The sequence below is a fragment of the Penicillium cinerascens genome, assembly GCF_028974065.1.
Source record: "Penicillium cinerascens strain IBT 15544 chromosome Unknown contig_16_segment0_segment0, whole genome shotgun sequence".
NCBI lineage: Eukaryota > Fungi > Ascomycota > Eurotiomycetes > Eurotiales > Aspergillaceae > Penicillium > Penicillium cinerascens.
Genome location: NW_026695286.1, coordinates 2540848 through 2562631, shown reverse-complemented (window position 1 = coordinate 2562631; position 21784 = coordinate 2540848). Strand labels below are relative to the sequence as shown.

At 51.6% G+C, this 21784-nt stretch overlaps 10 protein-coding genes across 10 annotated transcripts; 4 read left to right on the top strand and 6 right to left on the bottom strand.

Moving 5' to 3' along the window:
- Positions 1–386: 386 nt before the first annotated feature.
- N7498_000948 (uncharacterized protein) lies at positions 387–1803 on the bottom strand (the record flags this gene model as incomplete). Its single annotated transcript, XM_058448011.1, is given in 2 exon segments — positions 387–727; positions 747–1803. The coding sequence occupies 2 exon segments, from the start codon at positions 1801–1803 to the stop codon at positions 387–389; spliced, it is 1398 nt and encodes a 465-aa protein (XP_058313422.1).
- A 1309-nt stretch (positions 1804–3112) lies between these two features.
- Positions 3113–6933, bottom strand: pkcA (protein kinase c; the record flags this gene model as incomplete). The annotated part of the gene is made up of 9 exons (XM_058448010.1): positions 3113–3174; positions 3233–3638; positions 3700–3901; positions 3961–4519; positions 4572–5000; positions 5065–5460; positions 5519–6091; positions 6154–6420; positions 6519–6933. The coding sequence occupies 9 exons, from the start codon at positions 6931–6933 to the stop codon at positions 3113–3115; spliced, it is 3309 nt and encodes a 1102-aa protein (XP_058313421.1).
- Positions 6934–7733: 800 nt separating this feature from the next.
- On the bottom strand, positions 7734–9224 carry N7498_000946 (putative MFS efflux transporter; the record flags this gene model as incomplete). The annotated part of the gene is made up of 1 exon (XM_058448009.1): positions 7734–9224. One exon carries the CDS (start codon positions 9222–9224, stop codon positions 7734–7736), a length of 1491 nt encoding a protein of 496 aa, XP_058313420.1.
- Positions 9225–9630: 406 nt separating this feature from the next.
- Positions 9631–10115, top strand: N7498_000945 (putative eukaryotic translation initiation factor eIF1a-like protein; the record flags this gene model as incomplete). The annotated part of the gene is made up of 2 exons (XM_058448008.1): positions 9631–9941; positions 10010–10115. The coding sequence occupies 2 exons, from the start codon at positions 9631–9633 to the stop codon at positions 10113–10115; spliced, it is 417 nt and encodes a 138-aa protein (XP_058313419.1).
- A 43-nt stretch (positions 10116–10158) lies between these two features.
- alg3 (dolichyl-P-Man:Man(5)GlcNAc(2)-PP-dolichol alpha-1,3-mannosyltransferase) lies at positions 10159–11536 on the bottom strand (the record flags this gene model as incomplete). The annotated part of the gene is made up of 3 exons (XM_058448007.1): positions 11411–11536; positions 10831–11354; positions 10159–10755 (listed from the first exon to the last, which is right to left on the bottom strand). The coding sequence occupies exons 1-3, from the start codon at positions 11529–11531 to the stop codon at positions 10159–10161; spliced, it is 1242 nt and encodes a 413-aa protein (XP_058313418.1). The 5' UTR covers positions 11532–11536.
- A 347-nt stretch (positions 11537–11883) lies between these two features.
- On the bottom strand, positions 11884–12315 carry N7498_000943 (uncharacterized protein; the record flags this gene model as incomplete). Its single annotated transcript, XM_058448006.1, has 1 exon — positions 11884–12315. The coding sequence occupies one exon, from the start codon at positions 12313–12315 to the stop codon at positions 11884–11886; it is 432 nt and encodes a 143-aa protein (XP_058313417.1).
- A 532-nt stretch (positions 12316–12847) lies between these two features.
- On the top strand, positions 12848–14264 carry N7498_000942 (serine/threonine-protein phosphatase; the record flags this gene model as incomplete). The annotated part of the gene is made up of 3 exons (XM_058448005.1): positions 12848–12864; positions 12928–14203; positions 14262–14264. 3 exons carry the CDS (start codon positions 12848–12850, stop codon positions 14262–14264), a joined length of 1296 nt encoding a protein of 431 aa, XP_058313416.1.
- An 879-nt stretch (positions 14265–15143) lies between these two features.
- N7498_000941 (amidohydrolase family protein) lies at positions 15144–16348 on the top strand (the record flags this gene model as incomplete). The annotated part of the gene is made up of 4 exons (XM_058448004.1): positions 15144–15258; positions 15383–15700; positions 15745–16139; positions 16199–16348. The coding sequence occupies 4 exons, from the start codon at positions 15144–15146 to the stop codon at positions 16346–16348; spliced, it is 978 nt and encodes a 325-aa protein (XP_058313415.1).
- A 955-nt stretch (positions 16349–17303) lies between these two features.
- On the top strand, positions 17304–17970 carry N7498_000940 (uncharacterized protein; the record flags this gene model as incomplete). Its single annotated transcript, XM_058448003.1, has 2 exons — positions 17304–17309; positions 17440–17970. 2 exons carry the CDS (start codon positions 17304–17306, stop codon positions 17968–17970), a joined length of 537 nt encoding a protein of 178 aa, XP_058313414.1.
- Positions 17971–18414: 444 nt separating this feature from the next.
- On the bottom strand, positions 18415–21243 carry N7498_000939 (putative C6 transcription factor (NirA); the record flags this gene model as incomplete). Its single annotated transcript, XM_058448002.1, has 5 exons — positions 18415–19558; positions 19612–19980; positions 20030–20993; positions 21046–21100; positions 21160–21243. The coding sequence occupies 5 exons, from the start codon at positions 21241–21243 to the stop codon at positions 18415–18417; spliced, it is 2616 nt and encodes an 871-aa protein (XP_058313413.1).
- Between the last annotated feature and the right edge of the window lie 541 nt (positions 21244–21784).

Here is a 21784-nt window from a genome sequence, read left to right as displayed (position 1 = left end):
GGGTCGGGTCATGTGACACCAATAGAGAACGAAACTGATTCAAAAACAGCAGACATATGGGTGTCGAATTCTCTTTCTCTGAAGTTTGTATATACAGTAATAGAATGATCAATGTTTTTCACAGGTTTTAATAAGTGAAACCTTGCGGTGACATTTTGCAGGTAAACCCCCGGCACCTACCTATCAGTTGAAACTCGAGAGATATACGTCGAGCCCCGGAGAAATAGATAAAGAAAGCGTAAGGATGAGTAGTTTCTGAAATTATCATCTTTATTGCAAATATCGATGAGATGAATATTCGAGATCCGAGGTTCGCAATCTCATCTTCTAAGATATCGTGGATTGAAAAATAGATAGAAAAATAGATATCGAATTTATTCGCGATATTATAAATCTTCATCATCAGTGCCATCATCGGGATGACGAAAGCGAGGAAGATGAGGACCCGAGTACTCATCAGCAAGTCGTGCCAGACTTTTTCTCATACTGATCACCGCAATTGCAATGGCGAGAGAGTTCCACACGTCCTGATCAGTCTCCGACATGTCAAACTGACCGAGGTACTTCACTCGACTGTTGGCTTTTTCGCTCCAAACGACAGAGTTGGGATCTGTGTTAAGGGAGACGATGGTCATGATAGGTCCACATAAAAGGAAGCCAACTAATGTAGGCCAGTATCTGATGTGTTCGCTGTCTGTTGGCTGTTCAGTGTGGGTCAAGTTCCTTACTTTATTTTAAAGGCTTACCAAAGTAAAAGTCGCTGTGTAATTTCTGATGGCGTTCGGCCAAGCGCTCCATCTTATTTGAGAGGCCGGTGACGGCAGAAAGGGCAGTCTGACCGGATCTCTGGGTGTAGATTACATGGACAGAAAGTGCCTTGGGAGCGATTTTCAAGCCCGCGTCGTTGATAGCCCAGCGTATGTACTTCTTGATGAATCTTTGGATCACCACCTGAGGCTTCAAGGTGAGCAATCTGCAGTCTCGGACGAAACCACCGACTTCGAGAAGCTCTCGGAAGGCTTTGATTGCCGCAAAATCGGTACCTTTCTGTGTTTTGAAAGCCAATCTGGCTTCTTGATAGTCGCTGTTGTCTGGAACGGCGAACAATGATTCCGGTAGCGTGCTGAAATCCCTTGACCAGGTAAAAGACATCACTGGTTTTATTCCGCGGAGGGCGAGCCCAAGATACAAGTTCTTTTCCTCTTCGGACATGTTGCTATCCACTGGAACTTTCACTGCTGTAGCCAATCGTCCGGCTTTCTCTCTGGTGAGAAATTCCTCAATATCCTCACGGTCAAGGGTTGTGATTTCATTCTCTTCCCCTGAACTAGAGCCGCCGTGGATAGAGGGATTCTCGACGTAGCAATCCTCTTCCGAGGGATCCTCTCTGTTTCTCTTATTGGCTCGACCTTTCGCTTTCGGAATGGGAGTCTGCGATTTGGGGGTCCCTGACTTAGTGCTCTTATCAATATGGTTGTTCTTTGTGGAAATGAGCGATTTGCGATTGCTCTTTGATCGACCAAAGTGGGGGTTGATGTTTTCCTCCTCATCTTCGATCAGGTGGTCGACTGCGGGTCTTTGACTCTTCTTGGGATCGGGTGAAGTGCGAATTGTTGCTGTTGAATTGGCAGTAAACTCGTGGACTTGTCCTTGTTCAGGTGGAGGTGATGATGTAGGAATCATAGCTTGCTTTTTCTTTTCTTCACTTTTAATGCTGTTCTGCTTCTCAACCTTCACACGCTTTGGTGCAGCCTGAGTATCGAAGTCATCGTCAACTGGAGAATCTCGCTTTTGGCGTGGCATTGGCTCGACAATCACAGGGAAAGTTTCTGCGAAGGTAGTGATTCAATGCGGGGTGTGCAAATGGACAAGATTTGACGGCCGAAATTGTCAAACTCGATACCTTCGAAGCAGCAGCTGTTGGGGAGTCGGACGTTGAAGCTGGCAGTATGAAGCTGGCAGTATGGCGTTGGCAAGAGGCCTTGAAAAGATAAACACAGTCTGGTTCGCAGGAGAATTCAGTGAAGGTAGAGAGGATGGGGAATCTCTGGGAGAGACATCAAGAGACGAGAGCAGCCATGCGATTGCGAGTGGAGGAGGCTGGAGGGAAACAAGGACAAAGGAGTGATCGCAGTCACTTTACAAAGAACTCGGGGAAGAGACCACTCGACATGGAGGTAAAGGAGAGGACTTCGAGGGAGTCAAGTCCTCGCTTGGACTCGATGTGAAAAGGTTCGAATGTGTGATGGTAGGTTCAATGAAAGAAACCTGTAGACAAAGAGAAAGTTTAAAATAGACGTGAAAGAACAGAAAGTTTGGATGACAACAACCGAGGGGAATATACGAGAGGAAACGTTCAAGAGAGGCATCCGATGGTGTTTCCATGTTCTACGTGTAAATAAGTGACGATGTCGTGGACTTCCGGTTAGGATGGTCACTAGGGGCAGTATACCATAAACTCAGTGCCACATATTACAAGGGATCGTAGCGCAGGATGTTAATAGTTCGTATTTGCATCTCCTGATCACAGTCATTGAATCTCATCCTCTTACTCCAGCAACACGGCTGCAAAACGCAGCCCAAAGGCGTACCGCCGAGCCCCCTCAAGAATGCACGTCTCTCATAAACCCTCGAAACCATCATCCCTCATTCAATACTTTTTCTTGTAAACACCTCATCCCCGTTCATGCGATCGTAATCCATCCTGCCCACAGTTGCCCGAGAACCCATCTTCGAGCATCCATGACCCGGCATGGCGTGGAACAGTCAAGAGAAAACCCGCGAGCAATGGAAAAATCAAACAATTTAGATACGCAAAAAGAATACAAAAGCAGAAAGCAACGATGTTGCTCCATTCCTCACGTCACTCGGCGAACGAAGCATGCTTAGCGAAGCGATTTGTAGCTGGCATCCACGCCAGCTTGCAACCAAACAAAACTGCGATGGGTATGTAAAGCAATTTGAAAGAGAAAGCGGGAAACACCTGGAGCTTACGCGAGTTCGACCGTGGGGAAATCAGACCCCGGTGTGAGTCGATAGCGAGTCGTTTCACAGCCGGGCAGCGGCAGGTGCAGGTGCTCAAGCAAGAAAAATCGTTTTATACATCCCAAAATCAAGCGAAGTCGGCAGTGTACGAGAAGCCGCGGAATTCTTCCTGCATGGCCTGTGAGAGCACTAGAGGGAAACAAAGTTAGTAAAGTATATTGAAACCGGGTGCTCAATGAATTCATACCGGATTGAACGGGCGTCAAGACAGGAGTGACGCTGGTGAACTCCTGGTCGAAATTGCTGGTATCGGTCGGGCTGCTAATAGTGGGGATAAATGGCGGAGGAACGCGCTTGTGGTAAATGTCGTCCCAGTTGATGTTGCGGAAGAAAGCGTGCGACATCACCTCTTGGGCATCGGTAGGGCCGGAACCAAGACGCAGCTCAGGCTCGCGAGTCAGCAGCTTCTGCAGGATGGAAACTGAGTCGCGAGGCATGTGGATGGGGTAGAGAGGCTCATCGGCAAGGATAGCATCGTAAATTTCATCCTCATCTTCACCACGGAAAGGAGACTGCTGCAGAAGCATCTGGTAGATAAGGACACCGAAGGCCCACCAGTCAACTGCGCGGCCATACTTCTTATCAAGCAGAATCTGAATAAGGAGTGAGTACGTTGCATTTAAAGTAGTTGAAGTTTCAACAGGGAAGCTTTACCTCAGGTGCCATAAATTCGGGAGTACCACAGAATGTGCTGGTGGTGCAGCCGTACCACATGTTCTCTTTGCAGAGACCGTAATCGGCGATCTTGATGTGCCCGTCGAGGGTCAAGAGGATGTTGTCAAGCTTCAGATCACGGTAGATGACACCGTTCTCATGGAAATACTTGAGAGCCAAGCAGACCTCCGCAGCATAGAACCTGATAATTCAATTCAATATCCAGCCCCCAAAATAATGAAGAAAACCTGTCAGACTTACTGTGCCCTCTTCAAACCGAACTGGCCGCGCTGAATGTGCAGCATCAGATCACCACCACTGATATACTCCATGACAAAGTAAACACGAGTCTCCGTCTGGAAACACGCGTGCAAATTGAGCAAGAATGGGTGACGCTCCTTGTTGGCGATCAGGAAAACACGCTTCTCGGACTTGGTGCTCTCCACTTCGTCATTTTCGATGATGAATTCCTTCTTCAGCACCTTGATGGCATAGAGCTTGCGAGTGCTCTTGGTCTCAGCCAGCATGACTTTTCCGAAATTACCCTTACCGAGAACAGCGAGGAAGTTGAAGTGATCTAATCCAATGCGCGTCTTGGCAGGCGCCTCCTCCTTAACGGGCACTGCGACCTGTTGCGGCATGGTCTGCATCTGCTGCTGCTGGGGCGGAGGCATCCCGTAATGTGCGGGTGGTCCAACCGGCTGCTGCTGCATTGCCTGAGGCGGAGGAGGTTTCTGGAAATTAGCGTAGACGGATGGGTCATAGTGGGCATGAGAAGGAGGAGGCTGTTGATGCTGCACAGGAGGACGGGTCATTTCCGCTAGAAGACGAATGTTAGCACCAGGAAGAGCTGGATGACAAAAAATACATACCTGGCGTCTGCTGTGTAGGGCTACGCAAGCCGGTCGCCGCTGCAGCGGCCGCAGCCGCGGGCCCTGGAGGCGATTTCGGTGACAATGGATGGCGTTGAGCAGCCTGTGAAGCAGCCGTTGGTGACTGTGGAGTCATGAAGGAGTTAGTCGCAGCGCTTACCGCTTCTGCGGAGGGTTGTCTGGGAAGTGCCCCGTAGGGGCCCTCGGTGGGTTTCTGGGGGTAGGAGAGGGCGGCATTGTCTTGAGGGGGTTGCGGCGGACCGCCTGGTCGAAGGGTACGGCCGCTAAGACCGGAACTAACAGATGTTGACTTGTTATGATTCTTTGCGCGAATCAAGGTCTCCAGGATCTGGTTCGCCGCTTCCATCGACATGCCACAGAAATCAGGCACAAGGTGCGTGCAATGAGCGTGACACGTAAGGGCACATTCTGAATAAAAAAGAAGGATCAGTATGGTTAAGATAGCAAAATGAAATCCTGTCGAAATGCTTACCGGTACATCGCTTGGCATTTTTGCGTCCAAAGGGAAGCAGGTAACCGCAGTGGCAGCACCAGTTGGCGGAGATATTGGAGAAGCCCTCGAAACGGTGAGGGATGCGGTGGTTGATCTTCTCCTCGTCGGGGTCGGTCTCGTAGTTCGCCTTGCTGATGCACTTCGTGACGACCTTCTGGTAGCACTTGCGGTGACAGGTATACTTGCAGTCCGCACACTGCATGCCCGCAGCGTACTTGAGGAACTCTCCGCACAGCGCGCAGCGCATGATGTTGTAGAACTGCTGGGTAACGAATTTGTGGCCCTGCTTTTCGTGAACCTCTTCCTTCTTCTGGCGCACGGCACCCTGGCGGTTGAGACCGATATCGAAAGGCCGACGGTCTTTGAGTTGCTTGGCTTTAATGGGATGTTAGCATGTTTCATGATACATTTGTGGAAATCATTCGCAATTTACCAAAGCTCATTGACAGATGAATACGGCCAAATGGCTCCAGGGCAAACCATGAATCGATCATCACAGTTGGGGGGATATTCGCATTATCGCCTCCCTGCTGTCCTGTAGCAGGACCCATTCCTCCATAGCTGGCGCCGTGGGAGGAGCCCTGGGGTGATCCAGGGTGGTCGGATCGATTACCGCCGGAGTTCTCCATTTTGTCGGCAGACACCCAACCAGAGGCATTCAACTCCGTCTCAATCTTCTTGCGACGCATCTCTTCTGCAATATCGGAGATGCGCACCCACAGCATACCAATGGGGGTCGGACGGTCTCCAGACTTATCGTAGACCGTAAGCTCGATCTCGTTCGCTTTATCGATGTCGATGGAGAATGCCTCGTCCAGCCATTTGTCGACCCGAGTCGCTTTCGTCCTCGCCTTGATTGTATCTTCCACCTTGACAATGACATATGTTTCTGGGCCGCGGGAGAATCGGGAGCTGGCGGCATGATCCACATCCTTCACCGCATGAATTCGCATTGTAAGAAGACCGGTCAACGGCTTGCGCATGTTGGGACTGCTTAGACTCTCATCTGTATTACGATCAGTTTCCGCGGAATTAAACCCGACCGTCATAAAAGGCGTTCCGACGTACCATCTGGAGCATCGGAAGATTCAATATCAACATGGAGATCCTCGTATCGCTTCAGAGCCTGCTTCAGCAGCTGAATCTTCTGGTTACTCTCGATGCGACGGCCCTCTGCATCGGCGCGGCTCTTCCGATCACCCTCATCCTGGTACAAGCGGACCATCTTCTCGATACCTGCCTTGTATTGTTTCTCCACACTCAACTTGAACTCCAGCTGGGACAGCATGAGCTGGATTTTCGGGCCGAGATACTGAGTGTCATATTTGATAAGATCTGAGACATTTTTGTCAGTCAGCATTCCAAAGACTCAAATTCTCCGTTATCCAAAGCGATACAGTCACAATTGGGAAGATGTGATCAACCGAACGTACCGAGCTTGGTGTAGTTTGGCCGCGCCTTGGGAATCGGGGCGTACGGGCGGGGGTCGGGGAATGGAGCGCCCGAAGGCATCGAGCCGGTGCCTCCCTGAGCATATCCGTGGGCGTCGCCGTCGCCATCGCCAAAGTACCCGGCATAGTCCTTGGGCGGGGGAGGGGGTCCAGAGCCTGGCGCGTGACGCTGGCTTTGGGGTGAGCCACCGTCGTCGGGCATGTAACGGATCTGGAGCTCTCGCATTTTCTCCTCGAGGTAAGCGATATTTTTGCGGCCATCGCGGATGTTGGCGTCGACACGTTGTTGCACGAGAGGATTGTCGGTAGACTGCCGCATATTACTAGCGGCGGCGATGAGGGCCTTCTCCCGCTCGATTTTGCGGTAGACCGAGGCGATAACCTCGTCGCCTTCCATGATGGGCAGGCAGGTCGGGGTTGGGGGGGGAGGGGGTGGTGGACAAGATAAGACGGGGTGGTGGAGGAGGAGGAAAGGGTTTCGCGGGGCTCTTGTTGACAGGGGGGGCAACGGTAAGGATAATGCCACTTCGGAAAATGCGAGGCGATCAGGCCCGACACAAAGCCCAGAGAGAGATAAGCACGGGAATTAGGACAGTGTCTGTGGCAAAATAGTGCACACAATGACATCCACACGTAAGGCTAGCCCACTAACCCAAGCCCAAGAGTCTGCTCCGAGACATTGGCATTTAATGATCTCATTCTCTACGTCCAGCGGGGGCCTAATTAGCGTGTCTTGGTGATACATGGGACGATACAAGCTGGGCAAGTCACCGCTCTAGTGCGACCACACTCTCCTTACGTGGAGGGGCTGAGTTGCTAAACGCCTCCGTTACATCGCACACATTCTTCCCATAGCGTGACTTGTCCACCGGTCTTTGTAGCCACGGCTTCAAAGCTTGTCGTGTGGGCACGTGTCTAGAAACCTTTGGAAAATAGAGGGCCGGTTAATGCCCCGATTAAGGTTAAAAGGCCTTAAGTGAGGGGAAATTTGGGCAAATGGCAGATATTTCCCCGTAACGGGGAGAGTACCACCCCGACAAGTTTGATATGTACGCAATGCACTGCAAATCCAACCTTTTGATCCAGATAGCCGAAGTGAGCAGCCCAAGTACACAGGCCCAATCTCACAGTCAGCCCACAAACACTGCCCTTTTCCAATCCCTGCTCGGGTGTGCCGTATCGGGAAATACATCAATTTTACTCCGATCTCTTCGAGATCTTCGGCAGCAACAGCCAACTAGTCGCCATCACTCCGTACAAACCGATACAGATCGGGTGCAGCACCATCGTCCCCACGCTCTGGGCAAGAATACCGGTGAAAAATGGGCTCACGGCACCGCCGCTGCTGCCCAGGGCACTAATAAAGCTCAGACTGGAAATATGCATGCTGCGTGGCAGCAATTTTGTGAAGACAGCCGTGGCGGACGGGAACACAGGACCCAGCAGAAGACCCAAGATTCCTACCGACACTGCTTCTCCGATGACATTTGGCACGAGCCATGTCAGTAACTGGAAGGCTACGGCACCCGCCACCATTGCAATCACGGCGATCTTATGACCTATCTTGGCTGCAGGGTACACCAGCAGGAATCGACCGGCGGTGATGCCAGCCCAGAAACCTGCACTCACGTATCCGACTCGAGAAGGGTCTCCATGCCGGTAGCTGATCAGGAAGGAGACAACCCAGCCAGATATGGAGACCTCTGCACCCTGGTAGGCGAAGATGAACAGGGCACCGAGGAGTGTGGTACGGTTCCGGATGGCCTTCTTGACAAGCTGAGCCCGGGTCGGAGTTTCGCCCCCGGGACGCGAAGCAGTAGGCTGCAGCGCTCTCTGCGGCTCCGCCGACGTATCCTTCTCATAATTGGAAAATGCCCACGTGGAGTAACCCAAGTTGACGAGAGAGAAAGCCAGAGTGATTGAATAGAAAAAGGACCAACGGATCCCATTGGAAGCCATCGCAGTTGCAAATAACGGGGCCACTGTACCGCCTATACCGTAACCGCCAGAGAAACAGCCCAGGGCCGTGGTGGAATTGGCCAAGTTGGCACAGTACACATTGCTGAGGGCTAGGCTAAGCGCAATGCCAAAGCCGAGCGGGAAGAAGCAGACAACAACGACAGCAAACGGGGGCTGGCAGATGATAACGATGTAGCTGATGGCCAGAAGAGACATGGCAAATGTATAGCTCTTGGACCGGCCCAATTTATTTTCGATGGCATGCGTGACTGGTGCTGCAGAGATAAATCCCAAGGCATTGGTCACGAAGATGAGTGAGACGACGGAATAACCGATGCCGTAATGCTTCTCGATATACGGGATCAAGGCACCGGGGGCACTATCATTCATGCCGTTCCCGAAGTTGATCAGACAGCAGCTCAGCAGCCGCCATTTGGTCTTCGAGGACGTCGAGGTGCGGTCTGCGGCCCATTCTGCGGCTTCGTCTTCATTGGCATCTGGTGAGTGATTCTCCAGTACGCTGGGTGTGGGCGATGGTGAACCGGTAGGCGGTTGTGCTGCCGGTTCAGGAGGCAGGTGAGATGACCTTTGTAGCGAAATTTCATCCAATTCGTAATCCGACGGACGCCGTGCAATGCCTTGATTGTTCTTTTGTACTGCAGGTGGCGGGCTGGAGACATGAGGCGAGCTTTCGATTTCTACGAAAGCCCCCAAACTCGAGGGCGCCATTGTGAAGGTTTCAAGCAAATCAAAATAATACAGAAAGTGGCTACATGAAGGAAAAGTGTAGGTCCAGTGAACCCCCCTCCACTCGGATTGATAATCAGACCATGCCCAGTATCGGATGATTGCCGTATTTGGAGGGTTACCGCCTACCAACCGGCTACTCAATGAACCCCGGGTACTCTGGCAATTACAGTGAAAGGGGTCGTAGCGTAAGTATTGGGGGAGGCAACTGGAGGCTTTTGTCATCAACTGCGGTGGACGCGGAAATCAATGCGGAGAGAGCCCCCGCCAGATAAGCTGGAAATTTTCCCCCCGCTACACAAACTACCTTGCGAGCCATTGCTTCTCTACCAATTCTCTTTTTTCCTTTTTTTCTGTTACAGACATTCAATCAATTATTGAATTGAAGATGGCCCCTCCTCGCCGCAAGGTCCTGGCTACGGCCGAAGAAACCATGTTCCCGCCGGACGAGCTCGCCGACACCCACCAGATCGCACGCGCAATCAAGGCCACCGGCAATAACATTTACCTCATTGAGCTGCCCGACAAGAAGCAGATGCTGGTCGAACTGCCTGCCCGCTTCCGGTCGACTTTCTGGATCAAGCGCGGTTCCTTCGTCCTGGTCGACACGTCGACTCAGGAGGAGCGGGATAACAAGATTGGCGGGGAGATTATCAACATCGTGCGGGACGAGAAGGCCTGGAGGAAGGCTTCTTTCTGGTATGACACCGCGAAGAACGCTTTTGCGAATCCAATTGATCGGTGTGCTAATTTATGTTTACTCACAGGCCCAAGGAATTCCCCAAGCAGTCAGTGGCCGTCGCCGACTCCGACAGTGACGAGGAAGAATCTCGGGTGGGCAGAATGCCCTCCTCAGATGAATCTGACGCCTGAATGAATCATTTTCAATCAAACTCGAGCTAAACCACGTCACCCTTTATTGTGGGCGTGCTGTCCTGCCCCCAGCGGCCCTTCCACGCCCGGTGTCGACTTTATTGAGCCCGAACCAGATACCAGCGACCTGCAGGATGAGAGCAGAGATTACAGCCTTTGAACTGGGGCCGGTGCTGGGGAAAGCATTCCAAGCCCACTCCTGCATCGCCCAAGCGCTCAAGATGAGAAATGGGTGGACGCGACCAAGCCAGAGGAGAACCGGGGTGACCAACGCCAGATAGGCGTAGAACTGGTAGTGCAACGATCTTGCGCACATTAAGCCAACGACCAGCGAGCTCAGTATCGAGGCCAAGATGTAGCTTTTCGAAAGGGTCACTGTGTCCTGGCGACCTCGGATGACGTTTTGGAGGAATCGGAACATGTTGGTTCCTGACGGTTTCACCCAGACGGCAGCGAAGATAGCAAGTAGAGAGACGTGCAATACTAGTAGAGACAAGGAGAATTCTCTGGAGAGGAACGTTTTTTCCCCTATAAATCGCCAATTCACCGTCCATTTAAACAAAAACTGTCGAGACAGCTCAAAGGACTTAGAAACGTAGCCAATCGGGTTGGTTTGGAGGAAAGGCAGGGCAAGCAAGACCTGGAGTTTCATATCGTTAGTGCTCAGACGAAAACATGGCAGGCAGCCCAGTCAAAGCTAGAAGCAGGGTCTTACTTGGATGAGTATGGCCATAAGACCAAGCCCGACACTTTGCGCCAATCCCACACTCAGTAGCAGGATGATGGCAATAGCCGGCGCGAGCAATACCAGGGTCATTTTGATACCGACGCCAAAGGACCACGCCGCGACACCCGCAGTCCATTTGCGCTTCATGAATAGATAAATCGCGACCCACATAACAAAAGTCGCAACGCCATCATTGAACATGCGCAGCATATAGATGCTATGAAGACGCTTGGACAAGACCAGAAGCGGGAAGAGGTACGGAGGAGCTCCAACCTGCCTATAACAAGCCATAGCGACAATCAGGGTGGCCAGGTAGAGGGCGGCAAAGAGTATTTGGCCGAGGAGGATATCGCGTCCTTCATCGGTGATGTGGTAGAGAAAGGTGTAGACGTAGACGTGCGCGGCGGGGTAGACGAGGGGACCGGTCGAACCCTTGATGGAAGGATAGTCGCGTTCGCCGGAGATATACAGTGAGACCTGCTGCATGTAGGTCGACCAGTCAATCTCGGTGTCTGCGTGAGATGCGATTAGCTCGGGCTTGTCCAGACGTGGCGGGACGCGGGCTCACAGGAGATCTTCCAGATTACCAGGGCGCAGAGGACTGCGTCGCCCAGGATGAGGAGGGGAGCGATCCATTGCGTGTGCCGTGGATCGGTCAGCACGTTGCGTATGAAGGCTAACCATGCCATTGCGGCGCGGAGTGTTGACGGGGAAGATCAAGGTGGCCTGAGGAGCCGCTTTAGTGTTTTAAGTACGACGCGCAGGGACGCCGGCCTACTCGACAATTCTGAAGTAATTGTATGTTTTGTTGACGATTGGTCTTGGTTATTGTAATAATTTCCTTTATATACATTTATACACGATAAGAACCTGGGGTTCGCGGTGACACGTCTAGCACGCCAATCCAAGCGTCCCAACAACCACTGTATCCGACTCAACCCACCCACATTGCCAATTCCATGGTATCATTAAACAAGAGAAGAAAGAAGACATGCAATAACAGATGAGAACACAGAAGAAACGGATCCTGTCATCTAGACATTATCGGCCTCCATCGGACGGTCCCACCGTCTGGGGTTGCTCGCTCCCACGCGCATTGCGGAATCCCAGCAACTCGCCGATCACGCCCTTTGGTTTTGGTACAGGGCACTCGTGGCCAACATGTGCAAGCTTCTCAGCTTCCTCCTCCATTTGGAAGAAGGTAGACACTTCCTCGTCCATGGCCCCGGAAGGCGTCGGGTGGCCGGGTCGAGGCGCATCTGCGCCCAGCTCGAGGTCTTTCCTCCTGCGGCGTCGGATTCGTGGTACTTGTTGTCCGTCGGCTGTGATCATCATCTCTGAGTCGGCGAGGGTACGTCGCGGGGCCGGACAGGGGAAGACATGCGGCATGCCGACCACCAGCAGCGAAGCTAGCAGGGTGCCGGCGAACAGGCCGGTTGTTGACCGCGACCGGGGATGAAGGTGCGGCGGCATTGTGACGATATGTAGGATTCGTAGAGAGTCGAGGAGGTCGAGTAGTCGATACGAATTGAAGGGTGGGCGTGGCCGGCTTCGTTCCTTTTTTTACCTGGCCATCGGAAGGCTCAGTACGGGCGGACCGGGAGGCAGAGAAGGTGGATCAGGAGGTCGATTGAGTCAATCCCAATGCCCCTCTTCAATCGAAAAGATCCGAGTAGCAGGGGAGAATCCGGGGAAGAAGGAAAGTCGCGGGAGGTGGAAGGTCGAAGGTTGAAGGTTGAAGGTTCTGGTGCCATCCGATCTTCTAATCTTATCTGTCTCCCGCATGATTGGATGTTGGCTCGCTCAGAGCCATCGGCGCCTTCACTCCGCCTTTTTTCCGTCTCGCGTGCTCTTCGTGTCTTTGCTTGTTCGCAACGATGAGTTTATATTTCTCGCAAACTGTCTTGACCATCTGATTCTTGTCCCCGTCTCCCTGGGGGGACTCTCTCTCCCACCACCTCCCCCTTCTCCCTCCAACCCACCATTCAACTCCTCATCCAGCATCATGAGCGACCTCGACCGGTACTGCGCTTGTCCTCTGAACTGCTATTGCACGTTCCGTCACTAACATGCTATCTCCTACAGGGCGATCGAGCAGCTGCGGGCCTGCCGCCTGATCCCCGAATCCCAAGTGCGCGAACTGTGCTACAAGGCGCGTGAGCTCTTGATCGAAGAGGGCAATGTCGTGTCTGTCGACGCGCCGGTCACCATCTGCGGCGATATCCATGGCCAATTTCATGACCTGATGGAATTATTCCGCGTCGGTGGCGATGTTCCCGACACCAATTACCTGTTCATGGGCGATTTCGTTGACCGCGGGTTCTATTCGCTTGAATCCTTCCTCCTCCTTCTTTGTCTCAAAGTGCGCTATCCCGATCGCATCACCCTCATTCGCGGCAACCACGAGTCGCGACAGATCACGACCGTCTACGGATTCTACGATGAGTGCATTCGCAAGTATGGCAGCGCCAATGTCTGGCGGTACTGCTGCGAAGTGTTCGATTACCTGGCGTTGGGGGCGATCGTACTCGGCGCCAGCTCGGGTCTCGAACCGACCACGTCCTACACTAATGATACAACGCAATCAACCATGCCGATTGATGATGGCGAGCTGGAAACCGAAGTTCTGAATTCGCAAGGCGAGGTCACCTTCAGCACATACCGCCCGCGACAGCGCTCCTCCTCCGATACATCCACAGACTCGCGGGCTATATCGCCACCACGAGACATATCTGCCCCACCCGGGCAGGCCACTCCATCTCGTACGGGTGCACCCGGCACAGGCGCTAGTGGGGATGGCAACGGCAGCGCCCAAACCAGTCGCACGGGCGCCGTGCTCTGTGTGCACGGTGGATTGTCACCACTCATAGATTCAGTGGACAAAATTCGACTGATTGATCGCAAGCAAGAAGTCCCCCATGAAGGCGCCATGTGCGACCTTCTCTGGTCTGACCCCGACGAGATTGAAGGATGGGGTCTAAGCCCTCGAGGCGCTGGCTTCCTCTTCGGTAGCGACATTGTCAAACAGTTCAACCACCTCAACGGACTGTCTCTGGTTGCGCGTGCGCATCAGCTCGTCATGGAAGGTTATAAAGAAATGTTCGACGGCGGCATCGTCACGGTGTGGTCTGCCCCGAACTATTGCTACCGATGTGGCAACGTTGCTGCGATCCTGGAGTTGGGTGAAGATGCCAGCAATGGCGGCACTGTGGCACGCAGTAATGGAGAGTATGGTCGGAGCAACGGCGTTGTGGACGCCAATACAGTCGTCAGTCCTGGGAGAAGATACCGTGTCTTTGAGGCCGCGGCCCAGGATACAAGGGGCATGCCTGCAAAGAAGCCCGTCGCTGATTATTTCCTGGTAAGTGACATACCGCGGTGTACTACTTTTGACAGGATATCAACTAACTGTATTTCAGTGATACCACCCACTGCATGCCTTTCTGTCTCGTCTATACGGTTCTTGAAGCCTTTGATTGGCCCAGCATTTCGTGTCTTGGTGTTTTTGTATTTGCTGCGAATTTAATGATCATTGATGATGGATATTTTACTTGATATTTCTCACTTCCAAACTTTCTCTGTAATAATGTTGATAGTAACACTAGCTCCAGCTTCTGGCGTCTATCCATACTTTGCAAGCCACAAGTGTAATCTCGGCCATGCAACCCAAATTCTCAATATGCTCTCACGGCAAACTCTTAATGGGGAATTTGAAATCTTGGGCTGCGTCTTCATGTCAGTAGTGTTCAAAGCGTCCAAAGACAGAAAGAAGATCCTTACGCTTCGCCAACTTCAGGTTTGATATCTCCGGAGGGCCGGCTTCTCCCTCCTCGACAGTCCGCCACTTCCAAAGCGAGATAAACCTATCAGGAACTCGCTCCAGTTGGTTTTTGATTTGTTGTAGTGGCCCAATTCGACGGAAGTTCCGTCCTAGACGGTAAATTTCGTTTTCTTTTTTCCTGTTCAACCCTAGGTAGCACAAGGATCTACTTTAACCCCGTTAGCCATGGCAATAGATGTCTTTCCTTCAACACCGAATCATGGCAGATTGATGCTACAAAGGTTTCTGTAAGATAAAGCTTCGGGTCCTTTCCGACACTTTCAAAGCCCGGGACCATCCCGTGGAATAACATTCAAGAACAAACAATGACGTGGCGATGGACCTATGCCGGCTGGGGTATATATAGAAGTGGGGATTGCCCATGTGCCGTATATCCGGGGTTTGACGATGCTGATACTTTTTTTTAACTGTTGTGGTACTCTTGGCTTTCTGGCATTTCCGAAAAGATACCATCTCCAATATGGCCGATGAGGCGGCCGACTGGCTGCAGGATAAGGTGATGGGATGGATACCCGCGCCTCCAACCAACAAAATTGATACACACCATCACTATGTGCCCTCTTTCTACCGCAATGGTTTGGCTTCTCCGATCAAGCGAACGTTTTCTATACACTCTCGCTAATTTGGTCTGTAGCTGTTGAAGAAGCAGGAGGTGAGAAACCTGCGCCAATATCAATTAAACAGGCTAACATGATCCAGGTGATGCCAGTGGCTGGCCTACTCCATCCTGGACTCCTATGTGGTCTAGGTTACTTATGAGACGACTCGGCGTGAAAACTGCGATACTCTCTGTGACGGCTCCGGGCGCTTTTATCCTTGAAGGATCGGCCTCGTTCGACTTAGCGCGACGATTAAATGAATATGGAGCCCAACTGCGCAATGAGGAGCCCCAACGCTTCGGTTTTTTCGCCTCGCTCCCAAGTCTTCTCGACACTGAAGCTGCGCTAGCTGAGATTACCTACGCGCTCGATACGTTGCATGCGGATGGAGTCACGCTCTTCACCCGCTATGGGTCGGGTAATACATATCTCGGACATCCCCCCTGGAGCCAATTTGGGCAGAGCTTAATCGCCGTAAATGCGTTGTTTTCATACATCCCACGCACCCAGTCGATACAACGCCCGGGAACCCTCTACTCCCGCAGCCTGCTATCGACTATCCACATGAGACGACGCGCACTGCCATGGATATGATTTTACAAGGTACGCGTCGCAAATTTCCGGACACCAAGGTTATTTTGTCCCATGCAGGCGGCGCCTTGCCATATCTGATAACACGAGTGGCTACACTTATGCGCAAAGCGCCAGACTTTGTAGCCGCACACCGCATGGGAACAACGCATGCGCAGGTGATGGAGGATTTCCGCAGCTTTCATTTCGATTTGGCATTATCTTCCACGCCTGGCGTGCTTGATCTAGCGCTTAAGATGATTCCGCATGACCATATCCTATATGGGGTGGGTTTTCAATAAGATATTATTTCTTAAAGAACAAGTAACTGACAGTCTTGACATAGAGTGACTTCCCATACGCCCCAATCACGGCTTATCCTGCATTTTTGGAAGATTTGGAGCGGTATGAGATGAGTCAAAAGCTGCGGGATCGCATCAATTACGTGAATGCACTGCAATTGATTCCACGGTTACGAGATAAATCCAAATGCTAAATCTTTGCGTACTTTACAGCTTCCGTACACTAATGCGAAGAAGCGCCGGTCCACCGTTGGGCGCAGATGGCTGTCCAAATCCTAGATACTCACAGCATAAATCTGAAGTTATATATCACTCTGAGGATGTAGAATACACCCCGGCGTATGTGAAACTGTGAGCTAGCTATACTTGGAATGATCAAGTTTTAATACGTAGTGTATCATCTTGGTGTGCTTCGACTAGTCGGGACTCAGGTAGTATTACATCGGGCACTGTCACTTCAATGCTGACCCATTCAGTGAGTCCGCCAAGGACGAGATTTTTATTAAATACGGTGACCATATTCAGGTCTCTTATTTCAAATATCCATCTGACAACTGGTCCTCGCTCGATCAAGAAAACCGTTTTTGTTAAGTTGTTAAAAAGTAAACAAGAGGCTGTCTGGCAGCACTAAGACACTGACCAACAAAGTTAGATACATATCATTGGGTACAATTAAGCGCCGAGTTACTTTGGCCCCAATTTAGAGGGCTGGGGCCGTGAGGTTGATTTGGCCCCCAATCGATAGGTCGCTCAGGGGTAGAATTTTTATTTCTATTTGCATAGTGTCTCTCCACTCAAGATTTATTATCATTTTAATCAATACCAAGACAACTGAAGAAATGGTTCGTGTAGCCATCGTTCAACCTGCACTCCGACTCCTTATCCTACAGTCAGCTTTGCTTGCTGTGGCCCAGGCGCGAACATGTTATCTCACGAACGGGAAGGAAGTTGACTCGAGCTTTCAACCATGCTTTCCCGACCAGGATGAAAGCTTCTGCTGCTCCATCGCAAAAGAAAATGATGTAGCCAACGATATATGTCTCACCGGAGGAGTTTGCTATGTCCAGGATCCTTATTACAGGGGCCTTTTGAGACAGGGAGCCTGTACCGACTCGACGTGGAAAAGTGGTCAGTGTCCTAGTCTCAGCCATGCAGGTGAGTCTAGACCTAAAATAGTCAATTGCAATGCATCTCATCAACTCGCTACCGACATTCAATCTCGTTAACCCTAACTCAATATACAGCCTCCAATGCTACACTATACGTTATACCCTGTCCTCTCCAGGGCCGCGGGTTCTGGTGCGCCAGCAACGGAACTGACTGCTGCCACAATGCTGCCAGACTAGACATGGGACAGATGGTGAATGTGACCGTCACATCATTATCGGGATCAATCTCCTCCTACTCTTCCCCATCTGCCACCTCATCAACTTCTTCACCAAGCGATACTGCAGCTTCTTCGCCAAGCGATACTACAGCTTCTTCACCAAGCGATACTACAGCTTCTTCGCAATCAGCCGCTTGCACCTCAGAAATCAACTGCCCCAACCCTAAGAAAAACACAGCTGTCGCAGCCGGTGTGGGCGCAGGATTGGGCGTATGTCTTCTGATTGCATTGATTACACTTCTCATGCAACGACGAATTTACACGAAGAACATGCGAAATAAAGAGGCGATGATCAATGCATTAAATTCAGCAGGTGCACAGCCACATAAGGATGGCCCAGTCGATACTGAGATGAGAAAGAGGACTGTCCCAGTGGAGTTGGGGCCCCCGGACGCGTGGATCCATGAGGTTCATGGGAATCATTCGTAGGCATGGACGAGAATGGACAGCGCGTTCCGGGTAGATTCAAGGGCCCAGTTTATCGACGATTGGTAGGTATCTTTCATCTAAGATTTGTGTTGCCGGAGCTTTTAGCTGGAAATATGGTGATATAACGTAATGAAATGCAATTGTATGATAGATTTATCTCACTACAACTCCATTTCCACCCCCTCAACTCAGACCCAGGAACCATAGAAACCGACAAGATCTAAATTTAAAGGGTCCACTTAGTAAATTTAGCCAATGTGACAAGACGCACCTACTCCTGGATATCAGTCAAACCCTCGACTGCTGGTATCATGAAAAGCAAATATGAAAAAGCAAAAAAATAATAGGTCCTGTGCTAGCCTGAATGACACATGTCCAAGAAAAAGAAATAGCCTATCACCTAAAGACAGGCTGGATGTATATGTGAATCAAGTATGTGCAGCATCATTGCCACTGACCATCGAAGCCGGGAGTCCCATGGCTTTCCGCCGGTGAGCTCATATTCGGAATCTCGATACCCACCCGCGGCTGATACTCGGAAACAGATCCAGGACTCGGATGCTGACCCATCGGCATGAAATGGCCGCGGTTATTCTCATACTGGAGATTTGGGTTGGAGATATCCGGACTCCACGGCCCGCCCCAAGTCTCCATGCCCAAGCCCAACGCCGCGGCATTCCGGCTCCACCAGTCTTGGCTCTGCTCGACTAGGTTCTCCGCGCCGAATCCGCTGACGGGTGACGCCGGTGATCTTGTGGGTGTGCTGTGGGGCGCGACTGGGACACCGGATGTATTATACCAGGCATTTGGACTCGGATGGGCCGATGGGCCTGAGGATGCAAGTGATGGCATCTGGTATTGACCTTGCGACATTGGTCGGAGATATGTAGGCTCCGGTGGTGCAAGGTCAGGGCTTGGTACTGTTTGATGCGGGGTGGCATGCATCGGTGCCATGGACGTAGTCATTGTAGCTATAGGGGGGTATTGAGGGCCCATCGATACGCCCATCGTGGGGAAGGCGTTGGCGGGTATGGGTTCTGCGCGCTGACTGGGAGGAGTTGGATTTGCAGAAGGGGAAAACCGGCTTGGACTCGTGACGGTGGATTGCAAGGCTGAGTGTGTAACTGGAGAGTCGGTAGAAGCGGAGGGAGATGTCGCTTGATCCCAAGAACCCCATGAGCCCCATTTTGTATGGGTGCGCTCGAAGAGAGACCTGGCTTCAGGAGGCAGTTCGACCTGCCACTTGTTGGCAGAGATGTCGAGTATGCGCAATGTTCGACGAGCACAAAGCCAGCCTTCAGCCATTTCTTCGAGGTTCCTGAGGCCGTGGATCACATCTCGTTGCGCGTTTTTCTCCGGCAGGTTCAAAAGGTGGATAGTGCAGGCAGTGTGAGCGATATAGACGACGATATTACAGATCTGTTTGAGACCGTAGGTGCGTTTGTACATCCGCATCAGTTTTGATATCGCCGATGCAGCCTGGGTGCATATCTTGCGAGGTGAAACGTGTGGAGGGAGTGGAGTGTTGGTTTTGGTGTACTTTAAGAACGGCCGGTATAGGTGGACGAGAAGGAGTTGGTTAAACATGCTGTGACAAATATCAGTTTCTATTGGCAAAGATATTCTTTCGGGGCCACTTACTGCATGACAAGGACCTGGGGAAGCTGTCCTTCCTTGGGTTCGAGCTCACTGGGAAGTTCTTTTTTCCATGCTTCAAGGCGTGTGTGGACGTCGCTAAGCTTCTTCAGCTCTGACTGCTTCTGCTGCGATTTTTCCAATTCCGCCGGATGATAGAAGAACACGAGAAGATCACTGCTTATCTCGCACAATTTTGAAACCTGCAGTGCAACAGCTCTGGTTCGCGAAGGCTGCACATAATCGTGGTCTACACCCTTATCACTGTATGGCGACCAGGCTTCTATTTCTTCCTTCGGTAAAACATCGAATTTAGGCACGTTTGTATTAGATGAAGACAATTGAGGCTGGCGGCCGAGGTAATTTGACCAGCACCTGTTTCGTCAGCAAAATATTTATCAGCGCAAATCACAGGCGCACATACTTGTCAATCAGGTAGCATCCCCAGAATGTGATGCGGCGGGCATCTATTTCCTCATCGCCGAGGTTGTGCGCACCGAGATTTGCAGCATCAACGTTCAACCCAAGATCAAAGGCCATGCGGAAGCTAAGGCCGCTATAAACCCAGCCCTTGCCCTCGCGACCGCAGCCTGCTTCACGCACAGACATGAGTGCAAAGGCCTGGACTGTGCAAAGCTTCGCATTCTCATGTTCGTCGTTTTCCAAGACTAGCCGCTTGGCCTCTTTGAAGAAATGATCACCGGCCGTCGCGGGATTTTGGGGGTCTGCAAAGACTCCCTGCAGCGAGCTGAAGTGACAACCGAGGGCGAGCATCGAGTTAACCAGCAAGGGTGAGCAATACACGCTTGATATACCTCGGGTGTAGTCTCGATAGAACAACTCTTTGGCCAGGATGGTGAAGAATGGATAATGCCAGGTGAAGTACATTGTTATGAGATGGCTGATCAGTGAAGCATCTGCTGTGACTTGTGTCCATCGCGTCACGGGATGCGCATCACCGCCAGGACTCAACGGGAGACCATCGGCCATTGAAGCAGACTCGTGTAGTTCTGAGCCCGGTGGGAGGAAAATAAGATTTGACGTGCCCCCAATAAATTTGCGAGAGCCGTCCAGCATGAGCTCGCTCATCTTGCCTGAGAGTTCGGTCTCGAACTGATCCACCGATTCAGCGCTCTCATCGCTCGCTTGCTCCCCGGTCCGCGAGGCTGCATATAAGAGGCCTTCTTGACGGGCAACGACTGACTTTGCGACATCTTCAAGGTCGTCGCATGAGCGGATTTGGCGTACCAGGTCAATGGCATCGTCTTCGTCATAATTTAATATTGCTTGGATCAAAGTCTGCAGGGTGATATGCTTGGTTCTCAAGGTATCACTATCTTTCTTATACACACCCTTACGGCGATGGTCTGAATTTGGGTCATATATGCCTATAGTCCGAGTCAGTAGATGAAATCAAAGTTTCGAAGCAAATGTACGAACATGGCGTATGGTAAACCGAGGAACAGGCAGCACAGCTAGGTAGATTCCCATCGCACTACCGGAAATATCCAATTATCAGAGGCGCCACTCTCAATCACGGGGTAGCATGTTTACCTTGGATTTCCTTCTGCGACAGGCGATGCAGGCCGTGCTGACGCAGCGTCTTTTGGGTCCCGAAGGAGCACCACGTTCCGCCATGGTGGACAACTTCTATAGGTGGGACTCAGGATTCGAATTTGCGGAACGTCATCCCGTGCTCCAGCGTGGCTGTTGGTCAATGGTCCCGTTCAGATTAAGATCGGTGCATAACATATCCATCGTCCAAAGCGCTAGTGAAGAAACATCCGGTTCTTTCCCGTCGCGGAGTCACACTCGCACTTACGAGTTTAGATCCAAATCCACGTAGACGGCGGACAGGTCTGGGTGCAAGCAGACCTTACGCAGATGAACCACTCAATATGCAGTCGGATCTATACACGGCACCGCAAACAGTGTACGCGGATGAATCCTCGACCCCGCGGGATGACCCACCGTGCGAGCGGGGAGGGTCTAGGGCGGTGCAGAACTCCCACACCACAGCAATCCGGCAGCGATTGAGGATACTTCCAAGATGATTGGACACAGGAGTGAAGATAGATGAGGTTTATCACCAGCTCCTGGATGGCTATCCTCCTCGTCCGGGGGCTGTGCGCGCGACGGCGATAAGATGCTGACTCATCGCCGACGAACCATCAGACCA